Raw genomic sequence first — 27,561 nt, 5'->3', positions numbered from 1 at the left:
ATGTTTATTGTCAATGTACACCGATATTGAACGTTTATTGAATTATTAAACATTTTGTGACAATCATTAAGAAAATATGGGATTTGTGCGTTTTCGTAGATTTGAGATTGCGCTAAAACACATCTTTATTTCACATGTGTTGACGCGTGAACATCATGTCCGCCGCAGTATACTCAATTTTCTTTTTTTACATTAAGCTTCCGAATTTATTCGTAAAATGTTAAGCCCGACTCCGTTTGCATTGGAAAGAGAGACTAACTTCGCTGCAGGGAGTCAAAATTTTTCGAGAACGTGCGCTTTGGCCGAAAATAAATCGTGCCATAAAATCATTTCAGCGTAGACATTACGGCATGAAGTAAACTCGTTCCGTATGATGTATGGCCGACGTAACGACTTTGAGCGAGAATTGCGAGTAAGGGTTTATCGCGCAGGTTTGCGGCCGGATAGCCGCCATTAACCCTTGCGCCATCCTGCCGTGCAACTACCGAAAAAAAAAAAGATGTGGCACTTTAACAAACGCTATTTCGATATATGAAAAAATATTTGGAATAACAATTTTTCATTTTATCCCGTGTATGCGCGCGCTCTAATATGTTTCAAAATTAATCAAACTAAAACTATTATTAAATAATCTCATCGTAATTAATAATCTTTGACCGATGGCAAAATATTGTTTTGTCATCCACGATGAGAAAACTCATACACTCGACATGTTATTCATTATCCGCGCGAAGATGCATATCCATTACAGAAGATAACATGATGGATGGACGTGCATGTAACCAGCAGCCAGTGAGAGAGAACGAGATTTCGGAAAGAATGATCCATCATTTACGAATGCCTCTGATTCGCATTCGCATATTATCGCGTCAACTATCTCGATATGTCGCGCTTGAAAATCGTAATCACGTAAAATTTCAGCTCATATCCACGGGCCGTAGATCATATACAATGTCACCGATCGTATTTCCAACATTACGGACTTATATGGACAGATATAAATGCCAGAAGACGAGTCTCGATCAGCACCAGATTTGAGCACCCGCTTGTCTGATCGCTCGATCGTACCTCAAAGAAATTGAGTTTTTCGTAAGCTATGAATGACGGGTCATTTTCATTGCGGAATATTCTTTCTCTCTGTCTCGCCTTCCCTCGACGAGATCATCCGCTGTTCTCCCTAAGGCCGATACGAAATGCCAGAATTCAACCTTATCTAAGCTCTCAAACAGCCCTCGCGATCTTGCGAGGGGTGCGATTCACCATCGAGGGTGATTTCACGGATTGACGCGTCGGTCTAATCGCTTAGAGTTTAAGAAAGGCAATTCCGGTGCATTACTGGCGATGAGTGTACGGATCGAGAATATATATGAAATAGATGAAGCGTAAAAGACCGTTCGCGAGACGAGATGCGGCGACGGGAAATATAGTCGTATAAAATTGTCGAAGCAATCGGGGTATACGATTGATCTGCAGAAAATGGAAGCAGCGCTCTTTTGGAGAAAGATATTTCCTCATCAAAGGGAAGTCGTTTCACATGTAAAATAAGAATCACGCAAGACTACACCGTACACATTCGCATCAATATATTGATGCATATTGAGTTTCGTAATTTTTTACTTCAACGGTAAAATATCCAGTAGAAAATTCTATTGCAAAATATTCGTTGCGTTGCTATGTTGCGTCATGGCTCGCATTTGTCCATTCTGTTGTGAGAAAGCGGAAGGAATAATAAACTCGTGAAAAATTCGTAAATAGGTCTGCTGTAAAGCTGGGAGCTGGCAGCGAATGCGAAACGTCGTATAATATTTAGATAGTATTTTTACGCAGAGCATAAACGCATATTTAAAAACATGCATCGCTTATTTGCGTCGACCGTTTTACATACTTCGCAAGACGGGACTTGTGTTTGTCGAATCTCCATTGGGAGCTACCGGGTCGGTATCTTTCAATTAATGTTTATTCAGCATCCGATATTTAATATGGAAATTCTTCGATACTTTGCCGAGTAACGAGGAGTACACTCTAGGTCGACTAAAATTTCTGTACTCTCATAGAACGCCTGCTGAAAGCTACCGTTATCGATTTTATCTATTGGGTATTTCTCGACAGGTACTCAACCCCCTCGGCGCACCCCCTCCGGCCTCTTATGCTACCGTCTGCTCTCCTTTTCAACCTAGGTCCCATCCTCTAAGCCGCATTGTTGTTTCGGAACAGCGGCACAGTATTTGCTCTCCATTTTCCGTCGTATTTACATTTAATTTATACTCAACTGCGTTCTTTCTTTGTTATTTCAACATAGTGGAAAACACTTAGATTATCGATATGAAAGAAGTATTCACGAAAATGCATTTCCCCAATTCGATTCAGGAAATATTTAGATTAAACCGCAAAATAAATTTATATCTCACTTCTATCATTTACACAATCCGTCTTGTCCCGTCATTACAGAATCTTCCCGCTCCCAAATGTTCGCTGTCGTTGACTAACCATCATCATGACGGATATTTTGCTGGAGGATAGAGTTTTGAAATGACAGAGATTAGATTTTTCACTTTTTATCAAGCCTCCGTTTGCAGATCGATATGCACTTTAATGAACTCAAAGTGTAACCTCTCGGCGCGGAGCTGCGGAACAGCTCCGGTGCGCCACTCTTGGTTGGTTTTAGAGCCGGCAGCACCGGTAGTGGTAGTTCCCGTCAAACTGCTTCTACGGCTAATATTTACATTTATTAACTCTCTCGTCGTAAATGAAATTTTCAGATAACTTTTAGGATATAGCCTGAGGGTTATAATGCTATCCAACCGACTGCCCACGGTCGTTCCGATGTGCTCAACGGCGGGATTTGCGCGTTCACTGTCTCCCACCTCTTGTCCCTTTTTCTGTTGCTCTCGTTGTATTGTCAGAAGCAGATTAGCCAATAACTATCCCCAAGGTATACCTCCTCTATAGGTTTAAAAGATGGTACTGCCTCTGATTGAAAGTTGCGCAATGCTCTCTATCCATTTCCGCTTCTTCATCCGTCTTTTTCTGCATCTCTACATGCGCCTCTCTGAGATCTTTAGGGATAGAATCCATCAATTTAGATTGATGCACCGTTGACAGAATGTACCGGGCGAGACAATTCCGATAACGTCTTTGTAATGTAAACAAGCAAGTGTCTCCAAAAGGAATAAATGTTGTCGTGTAATTGGAAAAAGTATTTTGCAAAATAGACATTTCGACGATTAACGAAAAATATAAAGCTACAAAGGTTATGGTTCGTTTAGGCATATAATCGTTACGGAATGTAGAACTACACAACGCACGAATGGGAAAATGACTGTTAATTGTTTCGTTACATAACTGTTGCATATTACATAACGTTACGTATCCGCCCGTGGCTATGCGCCACGTCAAAGCCACGATACACATTGTTCTCATATGCATCGTTTTAGACAAGCTGTCCTGAAATGTTGCCAAAATTTCACGTCCTGTCATACTTTTCATGATTCTAACGAGTGTGGAAATTTGTGTTTCAACATGCAATTCACGCGACGTGCACAAGTTTCGAGTTCGGGATTGGAAATTTCGCTACGTGCCTCCTTTGATTTCGTCAAAAATTGTGTGTATATACGCCTGAAAAGTTGGAATCGAATAAACGTAAGCACGTTGATTGGTCTAACAAACTCGTTAACGAGGAAAACATTCCTGTCGGTACTCGCGTTCTGATACTCTTGATTACTCGGGAAAGCGGATTCTTTTTACTTTTCTGACTGGATGGTTTTGCGCCTGCGGGTCATCGAGCTGGATAATGAAACATGCAAATGGAAATGAGGCAGTGCTGTGTCAGATAATATTATGACTGTCCACAAGAGGAAGAGTGAACGCTCGGTCATTTCAGCGTACAGACTTTCAACGATGCTTTTACCATCAGCGTTGAAATTCTCACACTGTACTTTATTATTGCAGCTTTCGAGGCGGATCTTAACATACAAGCCCATCATTCATACAAGTGAAAAATAATACTTGATCGTTATAATCAATTTGTAGGAAAAACGGACGCAATTTTTGTTTTCAGTAAAACAGAATTTAGTAATCGAGTTGTTAACGCGTTGCTTTAGATATTCGATTAATCTGTCCTATTGTGTATTGAAATTTATTTATCTCAAAATTTATTTTCTATTGCGGTTATTTCCATCGATAAAAAGGGTTTTTACTTATATCTAGATTAATATTGAGATGTATTACAATTTAAAGGATAAACAAATTTCTACTGTTGAAAAAAAATTACTATTAAAAAAATTAAAATAAAAAATATACGCATTAGAAAAATAATCAATATCAACTTAAAAAAATAATTTAAGCTTTTGAAAGGTTTAGAATCCGAATCGCGCACATACTCGTAGATGGTGAAATCTCAACCATTATGCCATTTTCACATATTGCCCTGCGGGATTTGTACAACTTACCGGTGCATTCGGAGCAAGAGAAAATTCGCAAGATCTTCCCGGAAAAACGGGCGCGGATATTCTACGACATGTGATGTATATGTGAAGCAACAAACCGCGACAGGGCGCATCTAGAAGCATTCGCCGCAAACTATTTTGCAAGAGGGTAATAGAGAAGGATTCAATATTTCCTTGCAGGCATCGCGAGATGATATCGCCATGGTTACGGCTTCAGTCATGCGGATTGCTTTCCTCCTTCTTTATGTTTTCGTTGTTTGACGTCGTTTCCCTTGGCGGGCTTCTCATTCAATCCTCGAGCTCGCTCGCGCAATACTGTTCGCAATGCGTATTATTTTACAAATTTTCTCTTTATTCCGGACGCCGTTGTTGAACGCGCGCCGTCGCCGCGCAACATTCCATCCACGTAAAACATAAAACTCAACGCTCCACTTGCGGGAGCGTAAGAACAGATTGATACGGAAGTAATACACGTCCGAAAATTCATGCGGAAAGACGCCGCGCGGTAGTTTGTAAATTGAATTTGGCGCAGCTCGCTCGACGTGGACACACGCCGGAATATTTGCACACATACTGATATATAAATATATCTAGCGTTTCCGAGGAACTCAAATATTGTAAACAGTTTACATGAATTGTCATACGATACAACGTCAATATACGATAAATACAATTATATCGGATAACTTCGGATATCATATTCTCCCAATGCATTATATATCAATATCGTCACGTAAATGTGCAATGTAATTTAGAATTCAGCAACTTCTCATGTGACTAATATTATTATCGCTAATTATGAGAGATATTATGAAAATATTGTTGCGGTTTAAAATGTTCTTGAAGCAAAAATTTAAAATTCGCTAATGCCTAGTAGATCTGCAGAATTTTTAATTTCTACTGTATACACATGCATGAGCGAGAATTGTGAATTAAACGGAGCCTTTCTGGGCCTTGATAGTTGACAAGTTATTTTTTCTTATTATGAGGACTCTCTTAAAGAATGCTCCAGTACTTGCATTTTTAACATAAAACGAATAAGTGCTAGAAATTTATACATACGCACATACAAAAATTTTTGATATTTTGATATACTTGACACGTCTAAATTTTGTCTTTAAAAAAAAAAAAATCGATTAATTGACTGTTAACGATCTTTAATGTATTTCTTTTTTAATTGCGCTGATTAAATCACAGAGAAAATACATTAAGAAAACGATATTAAATGTTACCATTTTTATAAAATTTAAATAAAAATAAAAGTTTTGCATTATAAGTTTAGGATAATATTTATTAATATTTATAACATAGTTAACTAGAAACTTTTTCAGTTTATTATATATATATATATATATATATATATATTAATATACACAATATCTAAAATAATTTTTCCTATTTTTTTCATCTATGAGATATAAATATTATCAAGAAACTTAAATAAAAGCTTTATATATTAAAAAGTCAATTTTAATTATATATAATTATAGTTTTATCTTATTTCTTCCTCTTTTATTTTATTTTTAATATTTATTTAAATAATAAACTTGAAACTTTAATTAATTGTACAATGTACTAGTACTAGATACTAAAACTAGTAAAATAATATCATCATATTTTCATATATCATTATTTCAATACAGTATATTTTCATGATGTTTTCAATCATAACTCTAGAAAATCTTACATGTATAAACCTCGTATCGCGTACCTCATATATATGTAATGAACTGTATAACGTTAACGAATATTGATATGGAATATTAATATTCCAGAATTAAATATTTATAATAATCTGTCCTATCCCGTTTATTTCAGGATAATTGGATTTATAAAATATTATATTTATTTATAATATTCTTATTTTATTTAATTAAGATTTTTACTAATCTATTATCTTAAAATTATATAAAATCAAAAAATTCACTTACCGATATGATGCACAGCGGTAGTTCTAGCATACAACGTTGATCTGTAAAATACAAATGTATCCAAATTATAAAGCGCGTGGCATTCAAAACAATTATTTTAAAAATTATTATGCCTAATTAAATTAAATTCTCCTTTAAACTGATATTTGATTAAAAAATACATGAATTCCGAAAAAAATTTGTTTTAAATACATTTTTTCGTATAACAAAATTTCCATATAAATTAATAGTAAATAAAATTAATAAATTATAATTTTTGTATAAATAATTTGAATAATTACAAATTGTAAACAGCACTGAAATATTTTTTATGTATTTATATGGAAGTATTAATTAATATAAACATTTTAATTATTTCAAAATAAGATTTAGAATATTTTATATGCAATGTTATTACACGATGGTATGAAATAAATCATTACCGCGGAAATAAACAAGCGATTAATCTCAGAAGTAACAAAACTAAATTAAATTATAAATTGTGACCCCGCAATCTCACGGTTGCTCCGCCGTCGCCCAATGCCTTTCCAGGCATTCTTCTTCTATTTTTGTTGATTCTTTAAACTTTTATAATATTCACACGACTTATATTGGCACTCACGCTGACACACACAAAGACGCGATTAATTACAATTGCACACGTTAATCGGACGGAAAGATCGTATTCGATACCTTTTAGTATTTGTCGCAAAATACGATGGCGACAAATACTAAAAAGTATCAAATACGATCTTTCTATACGATTAATGTGTGCGATCGTAATTAATCATATTTTCGTGTATGAGTGACAGTGTGAGTGCTAATGTAAGTCGTGTAAGTACCATGAAGGGTTGAAGAATCAACAAAGAGATGAAGAGGAGGGAGAGGAGGGTTGGGATAGTATCGAGCGACGAAAGAATAATCGTGAGATGAGCACGATTTATAATTTAATTTACTTTTGTTACTTTTGAGATTAATTGCTCGTTTGTCTTCGCGGTAATAATTTATTTTACACACTATCTCGTGTAATAGAAAATATAATATATATATATATATGTCTGTAAATATTTGTATATAGATATACATATATAAAATATATTCTAATATTATTAAAGAGAGTTAAGATTCTTTTAAATATCGGTAAAAGTTGACAAAAACTTACACAGTATGGAAAATATCTTAAAAGTTTATATAAAAATTTATTCATCATTTTGTGTCCGAAATTTATGTAATATCTTTTAATTAAATATCTGTTTCTAGAAATATTAAATTTAATTATGCGTAATAATTTTTTTCTGAAATAGTAATTGTTTTGACATTGCTTTATAATTTGGATATATTTGTATTTTACAGATTAACGTTGTACACTAAAACTCCGTTTCTGCGCATCATATCGGTGAAGAAATATAATTTTTTATTTTATACGTGTATAATCTAATGATAATGAATTTATGTAAAAATTTCAAGTTAAATGTAATAGGGGAATATAATATTATAAATAAATGTAATATCTCATAAATCCATTATTCTAAAATAAATTGGTTAGAACAAATTTATATAAATCACTAATCTTGAAATCTGTGCAATCATTTTCCGATATTATGTATTTAAAAATATATTCACATAAAAAGCCCATAAGCAGATATACAAAGATCATATATAAAAGAAAAGTAGAAAATATATATATGTACATAGTGTTTACTTATATTCAATATTCTATGTTATATTTAAAACTTAAACTATATATTTTGTGTATAAACAATTATTTCTTAAAAATATAATTTTTTAAAGTATTAATCTCATTGCTTTATTAGTGACAAAATATTTGTATAATGATAGTAAAGTAATTTAAAAAATAATCAATATGCACGTCATTGAGCAAAATACAGATTTTGTATATTTGTATTAAAAATTTGAGAATTAATAAACACAGTTTACGAAAAAAAATATTAAGAATACGATTAAATATGTATTAACATTTTCTTTATAATAATTAGATAAATAAATCATTTTTCTAAATAAAGAAAAAAAAATTTATGTTCGCATATAAAAGTATCAAAAGTTTTTGTCTATGTGGACATGTGCACAATTATAAATTTTTAACACAATGATTCGTGTCAAAATGAAAGTATTATGGGGCACTTTTTAATATTACTTTTTTTCATAATGGAAAACAATAATTTGTCAAGTCCAGATAGAACTTTATCTAGTCTGAAATTTTCGCTACTGCGCGCGTATATAATGATTAAAAATTTCTGTGTTTACATATACCAAAATGTAAATTCTACGACATATTTAAGATTTTCCACAATAAAAAAGAGATAATTTGCTATGTCATGTGTCAGGACTAAAGAAATTTTCTTTAACCCGAAATATTCAGGCGCGATTAAAAAAGTACTCTTTAAATTTGGTGATTATTTTCTTTGCGTTTTATGAAAAAGATATTTGTATTTGTGCTACAAATATAAAGTTATATAATGCTTATATAAAAGGCGATGAGATTAAATATGTATATATATATATATATATATATATATATATATATCATATATATCATATTATATGTTTATGTATTATATATATCTATTCTATTATTTCTTTTACCTTTGATATTTCTTAATATGTATATATGTCATGAGAAATATCAAAGGTAAAAGAAATAAAATAGAATAGATATATATATAAATACATAAACATATAACATAAATACTCAACTAGCTTTTTTTTCTTGTTCATTTAACTCAAGTTTATACTTTTATCATTATTATAATATTTTACATGCGTGTGTAGCTATTTTTACTTACTAAGTATTAACAAATTTGAAGTTTTTATTCGAAAAACGTTGCAAGCTTCAACGAGGTATTAGGAAATTTGTATGCCGTTACTATTAATACGCGTGTATATTGATAATTTTAGCGCGTCACAAACAAGTTTCCGTTTGCTTCTCGCGAAATATTCCTCTTAATTACAGTCTCTCTGTTGTTTCTAGTTATTTATGTCAGGAAGACTGTTTCTCTCTTAGTTTCTTACTCACGTTTTGTTTGCAGCGTTCCGCACTAGCTTGCTTTTGTTTAATGGTTCCCCCATCATATTCCTCGCTACTGAATCCGTGTTATTATCTCTCAACGAGCTAGCATACCGGCTAGAGCTCGCCGTTCACTTAAGCTTACTGTATTCATTATTAATGCTGGTGCGATATTTCTATCGTGACGCCTTGATAACGCAACATCTTAATGCATTTTACATTACGTATGGTGTATTATACTTTGATTCTCACACCTGGCTCCTATCAAGATTGCAGCTAAAGGTCGATATTCGGCACAAAGGAGAAGTTTGAAAGCGATAGGATTTCGTGGATAATATTGCAGCTACATTGAAGGGCCAATAACATTGTGCACATCTAGAGGAATACGTTGTAGTGATATGGTGATATGACCATTGAGATAATGTAAGGGGTTCACTGTATCACGTGACGCTCGTATTTCATGACCGACGTAATATTGATTTTATCTTCGGCATTGGACTATTCGTGTTAGATTATGTTCCGGGGACGATACGACCGTTTAATAGCGCTCGACATCGCAACAAATGGTCAAGGTTGCAGTGTGAACGAAAACAGATAATTTCCGATTGACCGAGATTATTGTATTAATATTGATTTATTAGTGTAATAAATCTCTGTGTGTGTGTGTCCCTAAGTATGAATTTCGTTTCAATCGTGATTTCTCCTAATGTTTACATCGGATAAGGTTGCGTGCAAAATAATAAGAGAAGAAATCGTGAAAGGGTAAATTTAGCATTAAATTACCTTGAGGTAAAATGCGCTCATCTCATTAATATTAAGTTGCCTGTTGACGCTATTTAATCGTCAATAAATAGCCGAAGAAAGTTGAATACGCGTACCGACGTAACAGAAAGCCCTTTGAATGCGGAAAAGGTTCGAGATAGACGAAAGAGAAAAATAAGGCAGCTTGCTCGATTATACTCTTCTTCGCTTCGGGAACTAGCGCGAGAGGTTTATTACGAACTCTCGTTTCACTCTTCTTTCTTCTGTTTCTCTTTCTCTTTTTCTCTCTTTCTCTCTCTCTCTCTCTCTCTTCCTCTTTTCTATCTTCGATCCTTTACTTTCCTGTTTGCACCCTCTTTCTCAGCTTTCACGTTGTGTACTTCAACGATGTCTAACGCACGTTATGAACAAAGCTCCGCTTTCAGGAACTCGTCATAACGTTGTAAGTCGATTTACGAGAGATCCTGAGGATACGAAAGCGCATATATCTCTTCTTATCGTGATGGTGATGGTCGTCTCTGTAAATCATACGATTGCGGTATATCGATCTGGATTTTTTTGCTCTAGCAGGAATAGAAAACTTAGCGGAAAATTTTCTCATTACGGTCCCCACTAGTCAGAACGGAACGTTCTGCACTTTATCACTTTGCTCCGAGATCTTTTGGAGTAACGATTCCATCGGTTTACGTACAGATTCGCGAGGCCCGAAAAAGCTGGTGGGCACACTTCCAAGAAAAGAAACTGACGCTCTCGCATGGCGAGCTCGAACTCTTTCGCGAAAGTAGTTTCGACTTTCGACAGTCACATAACTCGAGTCTTCTCTAATGTAGAAAATAGATAAAGGACGGGCGGTTCGGGCGAAAGAGGTAACCAAACTTTAATAAACTATACGTATGTATATACCATATGTATGTATGTATCTTATATATACATATATATATATATATACGATATATAGATATATAGAGCTCCTCCTCACTTCCCCTCTCCTTTCTTTTTTCCAGTACTTCTTCTATTCTTCCCGTCTCGGTCTTTCGCCAGTATAGCGATGTCTATACGAGCGGTAAATTAGTTTATCCTACTTGCTCCGGTAGCTCCTACGGGTATTGTTCGGCAAACAGTAATTCATTACATTCTATGACTCTACGGGACGTGAATGCATCCCTTTCGATAACTTCGGGACCATCCCTCCAGTAACGTCTTCGCGTAAAGTCCCCTTGTACCACCACGCTACTCGAAAGACTTGACGCCGCTGTATACGGCCGAGCCTCGTGAGAACTTTGTCGTGGAGCTCGAAATGTTCCGCCGACGATATGGCATCGCAATCATGACCCGCTTCTACGTAAATTATTCCGGCGCACCGGGAAAGACGATGCATATTTCGAGGCTAAATGGAGAAGCATCTTCGCATCTGTCCTTGAAACCGTAGCAAAGAATCGCTTTACTATCGTTTTCTTTCCTCGCTATTCAAATTTATTATTTATCAACTAATTACACAACTGTATACACGTGTGAGCAAATCTATATATATTTTCTACGTAAGAGAGAAATAATATGTACACAAATGCATTAATTTATATTCAATGTATTCGCAACGTGCATTGTAAGCGTCTAGCGCCTCCAGCACAAACCGCGATTCGCGATATTTTTCTATTCTTAATACTCCACCCGGCTAAAACGCTAAAGAAGGAGGAGTAAGGCCTATAGAAAGAGACGCTTGATGCACGCTGAGTGCAGGCGCACGGAATGCCATTTCTCCACTTGTGTATAACGCGCAATGTAAATGACACATATTGCCCGAGGGAAAATTGTGGAAACAGCCGTCTAGATACGAACAGAGGAACGAAGAAAGAGAGAGAGAACGCTGATAGCGGTCGGATGGCGAAAGCAAAGAGAATAATAACGATGAGAAGATGAAAGTAAAGAAGTAAAGGAAAGGATAGAGGGAGACTATCCTGAAATAGGTATTCATCGCCCTTGCAGTAATTGGATCGCGCGCGGTTCTTCCTTTATCTCTGATAAAGATTTATTATTCAAATCAAATGTTTTGAGAATGCTTCTTATATTTGTCGAGATCGTCGCATGACGAACGCTTCAGTGGCAGCCAATCCTTTCTTCCGAAAGCCTCACACTCCGTGCTCCTCGAGTGATCGTGAATTTAATGAAGGGTAACCGGGACGATCGCAAAAATGGAATAGTAATGCGTAAAGGTCAACGGTGAATTCGGTCGCTAAAGGTTTTACTAATGGCCCAGTAAATCTGTATTTCCAACAGCGCCTTTAAAATACGACGAATATAATAAAATTTCGAAAATACATCGCTATTTCTCCGCCAGAGATTTTTTTTAATCTATAAAAACAAAAAAAATTCCTGCACATCAGACAGGACGATCACGTGCAACAAACAGCCTGACAAATTTCATTTCGTCTTGGCGCGCACGGTCGTGGCATGCGTGCGCGCGTGTGTATCAGCACTTTCCCAAAATAAAATGAAATTTGCAGTTGATGGTAATTCAATAACGAAACCATTACTCCGCTGCATAGTGCGCACATGGCCATACGCAGAAAGAGAAGAGTAAATGCGATAGAGAAAGGGAAAGAGAGCGGCGTCGGGGGAGAGAAAGGGTGGCCGTGCAAATGAAGAGGCAGAAGGGGGAGGAGGAGGTGGTGCGCGTCGCGGCGCGACGCGACGCGGGAGAGAGAGAGATGGACGGAGACTGTGCGGCTGGTATAAAGCCAGCTAGGGAAAGGGTGAGAGATAGGACGAACCAGGGAAATGCGTTATCGTCTGCAGCCAGCTGACAAATCGAAGGTAATAGGGCCGAGCGGAATTCTGCCTGGCAGTACGACCGAGAGCAGTGCATCTGGTAAATACGCGGCTACATATGTACATATGTACTAGAACCGCGTACGTGACACGCTCACTCCGATATATGTACTCGCACTCACTGTCATTATGTACATGGCGCATGGATGTTACGCGGGGGTGTGTACGTGCGCCGGGGAGGCCCGGCCGCGTCGCGGCGTGGTAACCCTGGGTAACGTGACGAGAACCGAGTTACAGTTCGTGACGTGGGGCCAAAAAACGCGCGACAACTTTTCGCGCTCGACGCCTTTAATTAACACACTTCCAGTTTCTTTCACCGTACCCGCCATTGTAATCCCGAGTTCGTTCGAGATCCGACGCGTTTTTGTTTCAGCCTGTCATCCACAGGGCTACAGCACTACAGGACTACTGTTCGTGATTGCTTTTCTCCGCGCGATACATACAAAATCATCGAAATAATGGCAATGAGATTGATCTTTACGACGTAAAACGAGATACTAACTTTTTCTTTTTTTGTCCTGCACCATAAAATTATGAATACAAACGCAGATCTATGCGATTCCTACTGTTAATACGTCATTTATATTACAATCTACAACGTGTTGCATGTAAAGCGCAAATTGTGATGCAATGTGTTGGAATATTAATGTCACGTTAAAACACAGTGAGATAGATTTCTATCCTCTTGATAATGTTGCAGAAAGACCATTTTCCCCTGGGAACAAATAAAGATTTAAGTATCTGTAAGTCCGCGGGAGAAAATTTTACGAATATTCAAGAGGAAGCGAATGCCGTAAAATTTACAGACAGACGAGAAGGTTTCAGGGACGAGACTCCCACCATAGAATAGATTCCTTTTATATCTTCCTCTGCGAGCAAACAAAGATTTACATGAGAACGAAGACATTTTCTTCTTCCAATATGGCACTGTTTCGAACACGATAAACGTGCGCTGGAAACAGCGAAAGAAGATATTACTATCCGTAACGAAAGCATGAAAATTCCTCACGCGTTTCTGTATTATAAGCAAGATATTCTTTTTCTGTTTTTAAATTGCTTAAAAAGATAAATATTAGACAATTGCATTTATTAAAACTTACATAATTTAGATTCGTTTTATTAAAAACAATAAAAAATATATAGTGCGAACACATACGTATTCAAAATCGCGTTAACAATGAGACGTATTACTGTCAAAAATATTATATTAAATACAAATGTAAAATTTAAATATATTTAATAGAAATAGAATTGTAGATAGAGTTCCTCCCTTTCGCTTTACATCAATCAATTTGCACAAATCTGCACAACAATCTATTGTGTGTTATGATTTCATTAATTTCGCATGCTCAGTGTATCTAAAAAACTTGTAAATAGCTAATAGATTAATTTATAAAATCAATCATAAATTTCAGACAAAAACAAGAGAATCGAGTAATAAGGTAAATTTCAATATCATCTAGGATTTTTCATATATGTTTCGTCCGGTCATTCGAATTGAGTTCAATTGTATTATTGCGGGCATTGCGGTAGGTTCAATGATCGAGAGATTGAAGCTTTCGCTTCCTTCCACTCTCGTAATAAGTCTAACATACTCGTAAAAGATAAGAAGAGAGAGTCGCGGGATCGTCTCTTCAGTTCCACCCCTAGTTGCAATCGGTAGCAAGGGTAACGCGGCACATAGCGGCGAATAACTGTTGCCTGTACGAGCGCGGCGACGCGGCATCGTGCCAGAAATCCGCACTCCGGCACGACCCACGACCCCCGCATTTTCCAACCCGGGTTCTGGTATAGGCCGCGGTACTAGGCCGACGCAGGCCATCGCCAATGAGTGCATGTCTGGGGCGGAGCATGGCCGTGTTGGAGCAGACGCGATTTCGACTTGTTACGTGCCACCGAGTAAAAGAGACGACGGGGCACTATGCGCGAAAAACTTTGGTCCGGTTAACGAAACCGTTTTCTTAACCCGCACTCTCTTTTATTCCTCTATCGCTATTTTCCCTTCGGAGCGCGAGTTTCGTTTGCCTCGTGCCAATCGGGTTTCGGTCGTCCGCGAAGCGCAGCGTGTAAACAATTGGCGAAATCCGTTTGTTGTCGTAAATTCGCAATTACAAGAAGAAATGACTGCTTCATTACAGCGCCATATATTTGGCTTGAATAGTCGATAATATTTGAACAAAGTTATATAATGTGCAATTAAATGTTGTAGTCACGTGTCGACTGAAAAGAGATCGGCTTCTCTTCTATTGAGACACGTGTTTTGGATCGAACATTCATATTGTCCCCTTTGTCTGCTCCTAAAAGGCAAGTAGCACCGAGCGCGAAAGTGCATTCGTTGTCGTCGTCGTCGTCGACATCGTCGTCGATGGCGGCAGCGGCGTCGGCGGCTACAGACGTGACCTACTTGCGCTATTGACCTGTTGGCGACGCCTGATAGGCGAAGGGTTGAAAGAGGGAGGACCAGGGGATGGAAACAGGGGTGGATAGAGTCCAGGTGAAGGAAGTGGTGGAAGTCATCGCGGGAAAAGGATGGATTGGACGGACGGTGAGGAGGGTCGAGGGAGGACGAGATGCACTTGACGCATCAGAACGCGAGGAGAGTGAGGGACTGCCGCATGCGGTCCCAGCGCGCGCAGCCTACCACCCGTCCTAACCACCCTTTCCTCTATATACGTATCCTGTATTCAGGGAGGCATCAGGATTTCGCATGTTGCGCTTTCAAAGGTTTCCCGCGCTTCCTCTCCCCTTCCCTCCTCCCCCTCCAGCTTGAGAACGAGTAGTTGGCTTCTTCCTCCTGCGACAGGAACAGGATGAAGGTGCGACGTTCAATGTCATTATTCTCATGTCGATCGCTGCAACCGATAGCCAATCAAATGCATACTTACGTTAGAAGAATCTGCATTCATCTAATTTAAGCGGAAGACGCGTAATGTTTCCTAGAATGTTCTTCATGCAATCAATTTAATGCAAAAAGCATTGTGTGTATTTAAAGCTGCGTTTATTATTTTATCTTAGTCTCGAGAAAATAATACAATAGCTTCCCCAAAATTTCTAAGGGCGTAAACAAATTTTAATCCTCATCCTATCTCATTCATTCTGTAAAATGAAGATTCCATTGTTCAACATTGTTATAGTACGAGAGTCAATGTTGGTTATCTCAAACTAGTATCATTCGCAAGTGGCACTAACATGCAATTACGATATATTAATTTTACTCAACGTCTCTAAATATACTGTACAAAGTATAATTAAATCTTCCTGCGGTACGTTATAACACATTGTAGAAAATCTGTACAATGTTATGGAAGCACGTTTCAAAAATATCTGAAGGAAAATAAGAAAAAAAGGAAGAGAGGGAAAGAGAGAGAAAGAGAGAGAAAGAGAGAGAGAGAGAGAGAGAGAGAGAGAGAGAGAGACTTAGATAGTAAAAAATCTCAACGCGCTTTATACGATATATATCCTATCGTAAACATCAAGTTTAATGGAAGCGGCATAAGTTACTATCTAATGTACTGTCTAGCACTTGATACAGGTGTAAGGAAAAATGATATTCGTGTCAAAAACTATTTTCTCTACGATATTCCAGAAAGATTATCAGAACATATAAAATATAATTGAAGACAAATACAAGAAATGTGTATAACATCATTGCTTTTAATAATTTTATTATCATGAAAAAGATAATAAAAAAATAAGGCGGCATTTAAAATCCTTATAAAAAAGCAGCTAATAATTTAATGTCTGTCGGGGGATCAGAGGAAGGTATCGCCTCCTCGAAAAGGAAATACTTCAGAAAAATCTTACATCACATCAGTTTCCAAAACGTGCCAAGACACATCAGCTCCATGGGATTTCGACGGTGAGTCACTTCCTTAACGTTGGACAAATGTGCCGAGACGTGCGAAGAAGAAAGTGGTAGAGAGAGCTGATCCGGAGACTTGGTACGGAAGGGTAGTCACATCGGTCGGGCAACGGAGGCAGACGGGGGGGGGGGGAGGAAGCGAGGAAAGAGGACGCCGGAAGGTGAAGGTGGTCGATCGGCGAGGGGACAAGCGGGAGTAGGATCTTCGGGAACAGGAGAGTCAGCGGGGACGGGCGAGGAGTGCAAGACTTCTCAATGGAGTGAGGGATAAAAAGCAAATACGTTTCACTCACTCGCGTTTTCCGTTAGCAAATTCAATCTCGTCGGGAGTCCCTTTAACATTGTGCCCGTAATAGGGAGGATGAAGAGGGACTAAAGGAGAGATTGAGGAGTGAGGAGTGAGCTGGCGATAGTAACTGTGGAGGGGTGAAGGGGAGAGAAGAAGGGGATGCAGGGGGTGCAGGGGGCAGGTGTCGCCTGTATAACGACTTTATCACACCCTCTGAGATCCTCCTTCCGTCCTCAACCTTTTCCACCTTCCTAACCCAGCACACCGCTCACACCTCAGCGGCGACTATTATCGACTTTGACTGAACCCGGAGTCGGTTCATCTTTAAGCTAGCCGACTGAAGCCGTCCGGGGTTTGTTTGAGCGGATAATGCAATATCCATCCTTTAGCGCGAAGGGCCAATAAAAGTGGCGGAGCATGGCACAACTGTTGGGAAATCTAAGAATTTTTAACGGCAAAAGAGTTGGGTCGCGCTGCAATCGTAGTAGCGGACGATTTGTTCTATCCGATTCGCTGATTTCAGTTTGGAAAATTTAATAGTCATGAATACCTATTGAATAATACTAGTTATTACATGGATTTCAATGATAATTGTGGTATTAATGTTAATAATGTAATGAATTTAATTAAATCCTGATGTGTGTGTGTGCATAAATTCGTTTTCATTGTTGTGTATATAATTATTATTTAGTATTATAAACATTGCAAAAGAGGGATAATATATCTCAACGCAGAGATACTTTCAATTGTAAATTAGATACAAATTTATAAAATTTATTTGTAAGAAAAAAAAAATTGCTTACATCACACTGAATTAACCAGAATCTGGAAAAAACGAATGGGAAAAGCAAAAGCGCAAAATTCCGGTTGGCCAGACAGAGGCGCACCGGCCTCGTTAAAACTTGCCTTATTAACATTTTCATGCGCGGATGCCTCACGGAATGTTGAGAAGTTTATTTAAGTAGGCGGGCGAAGATTGTGCCGACCTGAATCTTAGGGCTCATTTTGGAGGACGAACTTTCCACGCACGGCGAATTTTACACGTAATAAAACTACATTTTTCGCTCTAGAGAGATATCATTACAGAATTGTGTTTTATTAACAAACCACATTAAGTAATCAACCTTCAGCATCGTTCTCTTAAAGCAGTTTCTACATTCCATTTATTATGATAATAACAAGAATAAAGAGAAGATGAAAATCTCTAGTATATCTCGGTTTGTTATTTTTTAAGCAAATTTTCGGCAAAATAATCGCGGAAAAGATTATCAATGAAACAAAAGATGGCTAAAAAAATCTGATAATGCGTTAAATGCCACTTATTGGGTTTCATCAAAATAATGCTCTCTAAAGTATTTCAAACTTCGACGAGCAACGTCTCTCAATAGCAGTGGTTAACGATTCAACGTGGACATTAACACGAACATTTGGTGGACAAACGCGACCCGACTCTAGCATGTTAAACAAGTACATCCATTAATCAGAAGCGAGTCACAAGTAACTTGACCCATGCGACGGTAGTCGACCCATAGGACGAGCTTCCGACAGTGAAGACTGAAACCGTCGTGTTCCCCATCTTTCCCATCTACACATCTTTCCGTCTCCTCCTCGTTGGGTCCATTTGTTATGTCTAGGTGACACTCAATTATGCCGCGCAAAAGGGTTGCGAGAAGCCCGAGAAAGACAACGGCTAACTAGCAAGGAAAGTTTCCCTAACAACGTAGTTTCGTGTTCAACTTAGCTCGCAACTCCAAAGGGAAGATGCGTCGAAGAGAGATCGCAGTTCGATGACCGCTACGAATCCGGTACCGAATTCAAATCTAAATTTGAAGGCATGCCTAATGTATCGATATATCGTCTGTTTTATGTTTTAATGAAATGCGTTTAAACCAAGCAAAACTTTGATGATTTGCTCTAAATACATAAATTATATGTTTTGTGACTAATATGGATTAATATCTTACAAATTTATCACAATAAATTATCGTATATTGTGTATTAGAAAAAAATTATTAATGGCTATGTTTTAAATTTAATTGGCTAATATTTTTTTAAGTAACGATCATTTTGTTGCAAAAATATTATTCACATTAGTCGTTCAATTAAAATAAAATGATAACTTTTATTATTGAATAAATAGTTTTACTATATATATATATACAAGACAATATTTAAAGAAATTAAAAATTTATTAAGCCTCGAGCATGTTGAAATTCAAAGAAACTACCAGCAAAAATTCCAATTGGAATGGAGCATAAATGTATTTACGCCTATTCGATGTAGATGTATATCCTATAGAACGAGAGGATAATCATAGTATTTTTATACTTTACAGGGAAAGACCATGGTCGATATTAAATTCCGGTTGGAATATTTACGCGCATAAAGCATCGCGTCCGGTATCATTTTGGAGTTGTTTCCAATTAATACGCGAAATGAAAGCGGTGCGCGAATGAAAGAGCCGAGTAGCATGAAACAACCGAGTCCGACCGGAATGGAGCGATATGAGCAAAAAGAAAGAAGGGAGACCGATAGAGAGATGGGAATGTCGAGTGGGTTGCGGAACGAGTATTTGCTCGCTCGCATTTAATATCGAAATCGGCCAATCATGCACGGATGTAACGAAATGCTTGAATTATTCGTGAGGGTGACGAAAGGGATATAATACGGGGGATGGTGAGGGGTATGGTGAAGAGGGGATGTATAATATGAGCAATAGAGATGACAAATAATTTTATTCAATGTGCGCAAAAATCATGATTTATCCTTGATTAATATATTGTATAAACTCCAACATTATAGATACTTTTTACAACAAAGAAACTTTATTATTCATTGGAATTATTTCATTGGAATTAATTACATATGGAATAGTAGGTAAATAGAGAATTAGTGTTCTCCAAAATTTAGATGAGTTTGAGCGATAATCTTCGTCCAAAAATTAAATAATCTCCAGGATTTGATTTTAAAAATCTAAAATTTGATTTTTCTAAAAGAAATGTATTAGTTTTCGATAAAAAATATCATTCTCATATATATATGTATTATGCTTATTCTGCGTAGATAGTATATTTCTATAGATTATTGAATAGCCTATATATTCTGCGATGAGATTGAACTCATCGATTGAAAGAACAGCAAAAAATTTGAAAAGTGAAATATAACTATATATAACATTATTTCTCTAAAATCTCATATTACCCTCCATAACGTAATATATACGTCATTGACATACGAATACGATCTTCTCGAATATCTCATAACTTTTCATTGGAAAGCCCTTTTTTTTATTACCCCGTTTACGAAACTTCAATTAAAAATTTGCTTGCAAAGATGAATGTAAGCTATAGGATAATATTGAGAAGTATTTCTTTTTTTTAAATAAATGTTGATCCTTTAGGAAATATATGAGAGTATAGTGTGTGTATATAAGCGTACGTAAATACCGGAACGTGAACGTTTCAGAGAGGTTGCGTTACATGGAAAATAGCTCGGTAACGGTTTGACGAGAGCCACAGGGTAGGGGGGGGGGGAGAGGGAGGGAACGAAGAGGGAGGGCACTGCGCAGGATGGATGTAATTAAAGTGGTGACACGCTAGCCGTGGGGTATGTCTACCCCAATCCAAATCCCGCGCAACCCCCGTATCCTTGTCCCTCAAGATAATTCGGACACCGTGTAATCGATACGTCCTCTAGGCTGACGTACAGACAATTTCAAAATGGATAATTCAAGGGTTCCTATCTCGTCTGGATCGCCCTTCGAGATTATAAAACCAGTTTTCCGGCTCGCTGTCACGTCAAAAAGAAAATATCGTCAACGACAAGCGGATATAACGATACGCGCGCGGAGATACAATACCGTATATACCGTATCTCATAAATAGCTTCTGATGGTAACTCTGTTGCATAAGTTTAGATTACGGTACTACTTGAAATTTACGGACTGCAATTTCACACAATTTATATAAAAATCTATTTAATTGTGACATATTTTATATATTATTTGACACAGAATGTTTGTCATTCTGAACGGAGCTACAATTCATGTCACATGTATAATTTTATCGTTCATATGTGATGCGCGTATATCGCAGATCCATTTCAGAACGTGCTATTTGTAGAAAAATGCGCCAGCACAAGATCAAAGTATTTTAATAAAAACGGTAATATCTGAGTACAGTATAGAGATTTTATTACGCAGCATTCAGTTCTTAAATTGATTCAACACACAGAAATTGCATCAAAAATTCTACTTACGGTGATGTATATGATTCTAAATATAAAGATAATTTATAACTGCGAAACATGCTCAACATACAATACACACGCATGTATATATATATATATGGTATATATATGTATATATGTACATATGTATGTGTATATGATTGTATATGTAAATTAAAATTTGTAGGAAAATTTTGCATGTTACAGTACTCACTCGTCTAATTTAATGCATATGTGACATGAAAAATATGAAATTTATATACAAGAAATGATAGTGACTGCTAAAAATTAATAATATAAAAGTTAAGACATAGATATACACACTTATGCATATATCTACATTACTTGCAAAGATTATTCGCTAACACATCCTAATTACAAAAGCAACGTACATACGGGAGATAAACGTGTCGGTCTTATATAACAATTCGTCATACAACAGCATCTCGCTAGAGTGATTAACATAGAGTAGTATTTAAGCCGATCACAGCAAAATCAATCGATTATTATTGAGCAATGTATATAGGACCATGAGGATTACGTTGTGATTATTGCTGAGCCATCTGTGGTAACGCTTTAATGCGCTTTATGCAAATTTCGCGCATAGTTACCCTCGTATGCAAGATTATAAAAGAATTACGCATCAGGGAATTGTGTTATATATTGATTGGATTTCATTGTGTTAAATCATTCTTCTTAATTATGCATTTAATGACACAATTTTGTTAAAAAAAAATTAATAATTATAGATCTGTGTATGTAATACATTATTATACAGTACATCTCTCAATATATACAATTACATAAAATTATGATATAGATAATTGTGTCTGTTATTGTTTATTATTAGCAACATGCAAATTTGTTGTTGAAAAAAATATTAAAATTTCCTTATAGTAAAAAGGAATTCAATTCTGTTTATATATAAAATTTAACGATAAAATTAAATCTTTTGATATATATTATTTAAAATTTTTACATTATAATATTATTATTATTTTAATTTGCTAAAATAAAAACTCATTAAAGTAATAAATAAAAAGTGTTTCTAATATGTAATGTCTAAAAGGTCTATCAGTTATACGATGTAAATGATGCTCATGCAGAGATGATTTTGCGTTAAAATTCATGAACGCAGTAAGTAACTTCATTCTGGGGTATTACATATATTAGTTTTATAACTTATACACACATACTTGTGCATATTTTGCTAATGCCTCATTCATACTCATGCTGTGTACACAGAATTAATAATTTGTTCATTATTTTGATGTTAAGTTTCTTCAGATCGTCAAATACACTTTCAGTTAACAAAGTATATATATATATATATATATACGTATAAGAGAAGAGAGAAAGAGCAGAGAGAGAGAGAGAGAGAGAGAGAGAGAAAGAGAGCAATTGGTTTTAGTTAACTTACTGTAAGTAATATCAATTTGATTAGCATATGCGTCTACTGAATTGCAATCATAAGCTCACGCAAACTTGTAGTAAATGCTCACCTGAAACAGAAAAATAAAAAATTGGAATTAGCACGCAGAGAATACACGCGCGAGAAATATTCACGACAAATTTACATAATAATATTAATTAGTTATATAATGCGATATTTAAGAGAGATCATTTATTGCTTATTACGTAAGTGTATCCATAAATAATATCTTTTTATCCCCTGCCTGGAAATATAATATAACTATTCTATTGCAAAAAAATTTCTTTGAGAGTAATTATCACGACTTCGATGAAAGTTAGTAGCAAGAAAAAATAAAAGTCGTTTAAAGAAAAAAGGTCGCGGACTTTTATTAAGTATTGGAAGAAGATGGTAGACGTAAAGGTGAGATGTTAATCATGGCTCGACATCTCATTATCGTTTTGATTAGCCCGTGTAATCGTTTCGGTCCTCTGCTGCTGTGGTTACGAACTCTCCTCGCTCTCTTTCTCTCTCTCTCTCTCTCCCTGTCTACTTCAAGACGATCAAAGTTCCATGCTTTGCTCAGGCACTTCACGGCCCAGAAGTTGTCTTAATGAGCAGGTCAAACGTTCCATTTTAACTGCACAATCATATTGTGTCGAACCAAAATGTAACTGACTTAAATTAACTCATTCCCATTAATTAACACAACGATTAGATTTCACCGTCGCTCGACTGTCGTAAATCAACAAAAATTATTACTCTACTAAACTCTATTTCGTAATATTACAATACATGTATGACATCATGAATACATAATGATACAGGTATGATATAATTATAAATGCTAGGAATATTCTTAAAAAAATGTTTTAAGATTGTTACGTGTAATGTATAATTAAAAATATATTTTTCTATCAATGATAACTAATGACGAATGTTTGAAGATAATCAAAAACCAATATATATTTCGCAAATTTAAATTAAACGCAAGAAAACAAAAAAAAAAGGAAAGAAAGAAAATGCGTAAGAAAGATCACTTAGGCAGTAAATTTTTTCGTTCTCGCATATACCGTGCGACAAATATTTTCTGCTCGAACAGATAATCCATTTCCACGCATGCCTGACCCAATTCAAGTTACGATCACGAAATCGGAATTCTGTGCGAAGAAGTCGGTATTGCATTTACCTATACGATATCGATGCATTCCACGCGCACGTGGTACAGTGAAATCGTTGCATTTCGTTTCGCACAATATGTAGTACGCACAACAGCACTGCGTATTATTGTGTATACAATAGTTGCGCCAGCCAATTCACGTAGATTTTCTAAAGAAGCGAAGAGGCTGTTAATTGTGATTCTACATCGATAATAAAGCTAAGCCGCTTACATAAAGTACGCAATATATTCGATATATAAAATATATTGATATATAAAGAGATAAATATTTTTACTATCAGTATATTTGATCAAGTAAATCGTTTAGACATGCAGTAATATTTTTTCAAGTCGTACGACAACTATCTTCAGATATTAATTGCATGTAATATATTAATTATTTCGTAAAACTCGGTCCTGCGGATTTTTTTGTTAACATCAAGGAAACGATCTCAACAGCCTCCCTCATTGGTACTTGAATGATAGGAGGCGCTTCGCCCATTAAAGAAGTTTAACCTATTCAAGCGAATGACGATGAAATTGCGCGCGTATCCACTTCGTCGTTCAGGCAGCGTTTAATGGTTAATGGAGTTCCAAATCAAATTATTGCTAATGAGTAAAGTTGCTGAGGGTACCACAGAGCGCGCACGCCACTGAAGCGAATACTGCCTGCAAATTATACAGAGTGCCGTGTACTTGCAACGTGTCTTTCGCGAAAATTACATGCAAGTGTGTTGTTTCAACGGAATTTTCCGCCGCCATTGTGATGTGACAAAATTGTGTTTATATTAGCCATGCCAATTGATTTCGATCGTATAAAATGAGAATCAAATAAGACGTTATGAAATCATATCTCGATAGCGGGGGATAACACTTAGAATAAACATATATACAATATATATATGATTTAAAGTAAGTTCCTAACGATCTAGTTTAATAATTCGCTTCTTGTGCATCTTGTTTTCGCGAAACGGTAAATGATCGTCGCGTTGTTTCGCCGGAAGATTTCAGTTAGGTTGCTTTCCTAACGCAATATACAACGCGACGGAATCGCGACCTGGAATTGGCAATTAACGCTGTCACCGGCGTATAATCGTATCTCGAGAAATGCGTAATTTATCGACTCAAACTCCTAATTGGCTGCGGTATACGTCATGTCGTTAGGGAGCCGCGCACAACTAATTCCCGCAGTCTAACTTCGACATAATGTACCAGCAACGTACCCAACTAGGCACTGTACGAATACGTCGCCGGTATGAGTGTAGGAACCTGATTCTCACCTTCTCGTATAAACATCTGGCACAGGAACAGATTCCCCCTCATTGTTACTTCCGGGCCAGCAAGCTTTCTCATTAAGAACAGACGTAATTAAGGTCTAAGAAAAAAATTGCCAGCGTGCTATCGTGTCTTACTTAGGGTACATCTCTGCTCATTAGTTCTGTCGCTAATGGCAAAATCCGCGTAGCGCATTAGAAACAAATGCGCTCAAGCAACATTGAATAATTTTTTCTACATGAAAGTATAAGTTAATAATCATTGCTTTTCTTAAATCGACAAATCATCTTTGACAGCAAGTGAGCAAATGATTGTAAATATTATTAGCACAGTGATTTTAATAATTTAAGATTTGTAAACTAAATTGATTTCACTATGTAAATCTAAAATGGTCAAATATAAATATTATTTAAATAAATTATTTTATGCTAGCGTTTGCTTGTGAATATATTATTGCTATTTTAAAGAATACATATTATATATATATATATATATATATATGTATATATACTTTAAATTATATATACAACCAATTTTTTCACAATTTTTCTATTTCAAATATATATCATAAATCGTTATACATCTCGAGTCTACGGCGCGCTTGAGGGTACTCGTGTCAACACACGTGACACGACGCTCCATTCGGGCTGCCACGGCCGATCGGTTCATGTCTCTTTCATGAGGCGGCACCGTAATAGGTTCGACGTGCGGTAGCAACGGAAAGAAGCGCGACGCGTTTACATCGCGTTGTTTATATCCCCTTTTTCTACAATGGGAGAAACAATGCCCGTCGCGATAGCAGAATAAAATTCCAACGTTATTTCTTCCGGATGAGTACGTTGCATCGTTAGAAAGACCTCCAACTGTCTGGAAGAAGAAGCGGAAAACAAAGACGGCAGTATGTCGTTGCTCATGCCCGGTGTTGAAAGACGATGCCTACTAGCCTTCAGCCGCGTTTTGATCGAAATGAGCAAGGGGGATGAGAAGCTAAAGTGCGACGACAAGGTGAGGTGAGGTAAGGTGAGCCGAGGTGAGACTGTGGAGCGAATCCCCATGGCAACGGCTTCACTACGGATTCCATTTACCTATCGCTATGGAAACGTTGGGGTGGCGTTCAAAGCTGTGTAGAGAAACGGAAAGAGATGGATGGAGATAGAGAGAGCGAGGGATGAAGAGAGCGCGAGAGCGCGGAAACGATAGGGTGGAAGAGAAAGGGATAGAGAGAAAATGAGAGAGAGAGATTGACGGAACGATGAGGGATGACGGAAGATGGAAGAAGTTGGAAGAGGGATAGTTAAGGGAGGACATGGGATGGTCAGGAAACCCTACGAGATCATAGTAAAGTAGGGACCGAAGTGGTCTTCAGGAACGATAACACATCAACAAATATATCGATCATCTACGCGATACATTCTATTATATATGCGCCACACTCGATACTTCAAAACTATCTCGCCACGCATTTCTTTAAATATCGATTGATCTTGCGGGGGGGGGGGGGGGGGGGCAAATGCGGTTCTCGGGGTGTTTTTACATGTTGTTTACGAGAAAAGAAAGAAAACTTCTTTTGCAAGTTAGTTGCAGGCACATTGGATTATACGTAACATATGTGAGCTAGAGAGACCGCGCAACAGGTTTCTTATCTTCTATTAATGTTTTAAAAAGGATATAAAAAATTATAAAAATAGAAAAATTATATTTTAAAAAATAAGCAACAAATTTGTTTTTTAAAATATTTGTCATTATCTTTGTTTTTTTTTAATTAAACGTTAAATAAAAAATTTTGAGCTAATTCAAATACAATGTTCGTAGAAAATAAAGGATCTTATATAATAACAAGTATTATCATTTTTGCATGTGCTTGTGCATAACATTAGGCTGTGTTTATTTAAGGATGACAACGTTCTTGTTATTCTATACAACGCAAAGCCCGGCGATGTGATTTAGCATTAATTACTCTCTTATCATTGTATAAATTTTAAGTTTATTACAAACAACAATTGCAATATTTTAATCAATTAACCATTGCGTTCTTCCATATAAATTCTTATTCAGTAATGTTATTTGCAATATTCTGTTCAATTAGTTCATATAATATAATATAATCATAAATAGAGATATGAATAATTTTGCATATATTTACAAACTTGTTTATATGTATAATCCAGAAAATTGATATTTTTATTGTCATAACTCACAACTTGTATTTGCGTCAACTTCGCTGGAATTGATCTTGCGTAGGTGGCTTAATAAATTTCGGTACACACGGTCTTTGATAAGGGTATACGTGACTTGCTACAGGCACACGGGATTACTTGGAAAGCGTTTTCTGTTATATGGGTCGTGCACCTAAATTTTACTTGAATTTCA

At 36.5% G+C, this 27,561-nt stretch overlaps 1 protein-coding gene across 7 annotated transcripts in view; it reads right to left on the bottom strand.

Moving 5' to 3' along the window:
• Positions 1–27,561, bottom strand: part of Bru3 (bruno 3) — a 384,657-nt gene that overhangs the window by 285,139 nt on the left and 71,957 nt on the right. Inside the window, exon 1 of one of the 7 annotated variants that reach the window (XM_070316025.1) lies at positions 6,377–6,417. The exons of the other annotated variants lie outside the window; for them this stretch is intronic. Coding sequence (XP_070172126.1) covers positions 6,377–6,406 — 30 coding nt within the window. The 5' untranslated portion in view covers positions 6,407–6,417. Of the gene's footprint in view, positions 1–6,376; positions 6,418–27,561 lie in introns of those variants that run through there. 7 annotated transcript variants of the gene reach the window in all.

Source organism: Polyergus mexicanus, unplaced genomic scaffold, assembly GCF_030449975.1.
Source record: "Polyergus mexicanus isolate NDT 795.1 unplaced genomic scaffold, iyPolMexi1.0 SCAF_3, whole genome shotgun sequence".
NCBI lineage: Eukaryota > Metazoa > Arthropoda > Insecta > Hymenoptera > Formicidae > Polyergus > Polyergus mexicanus.
The sequence above is the reverse complement of the archived record's forward strand: the minus strand, read 5'-3'. Positions and strand labels throughout refer to the sequence as shown.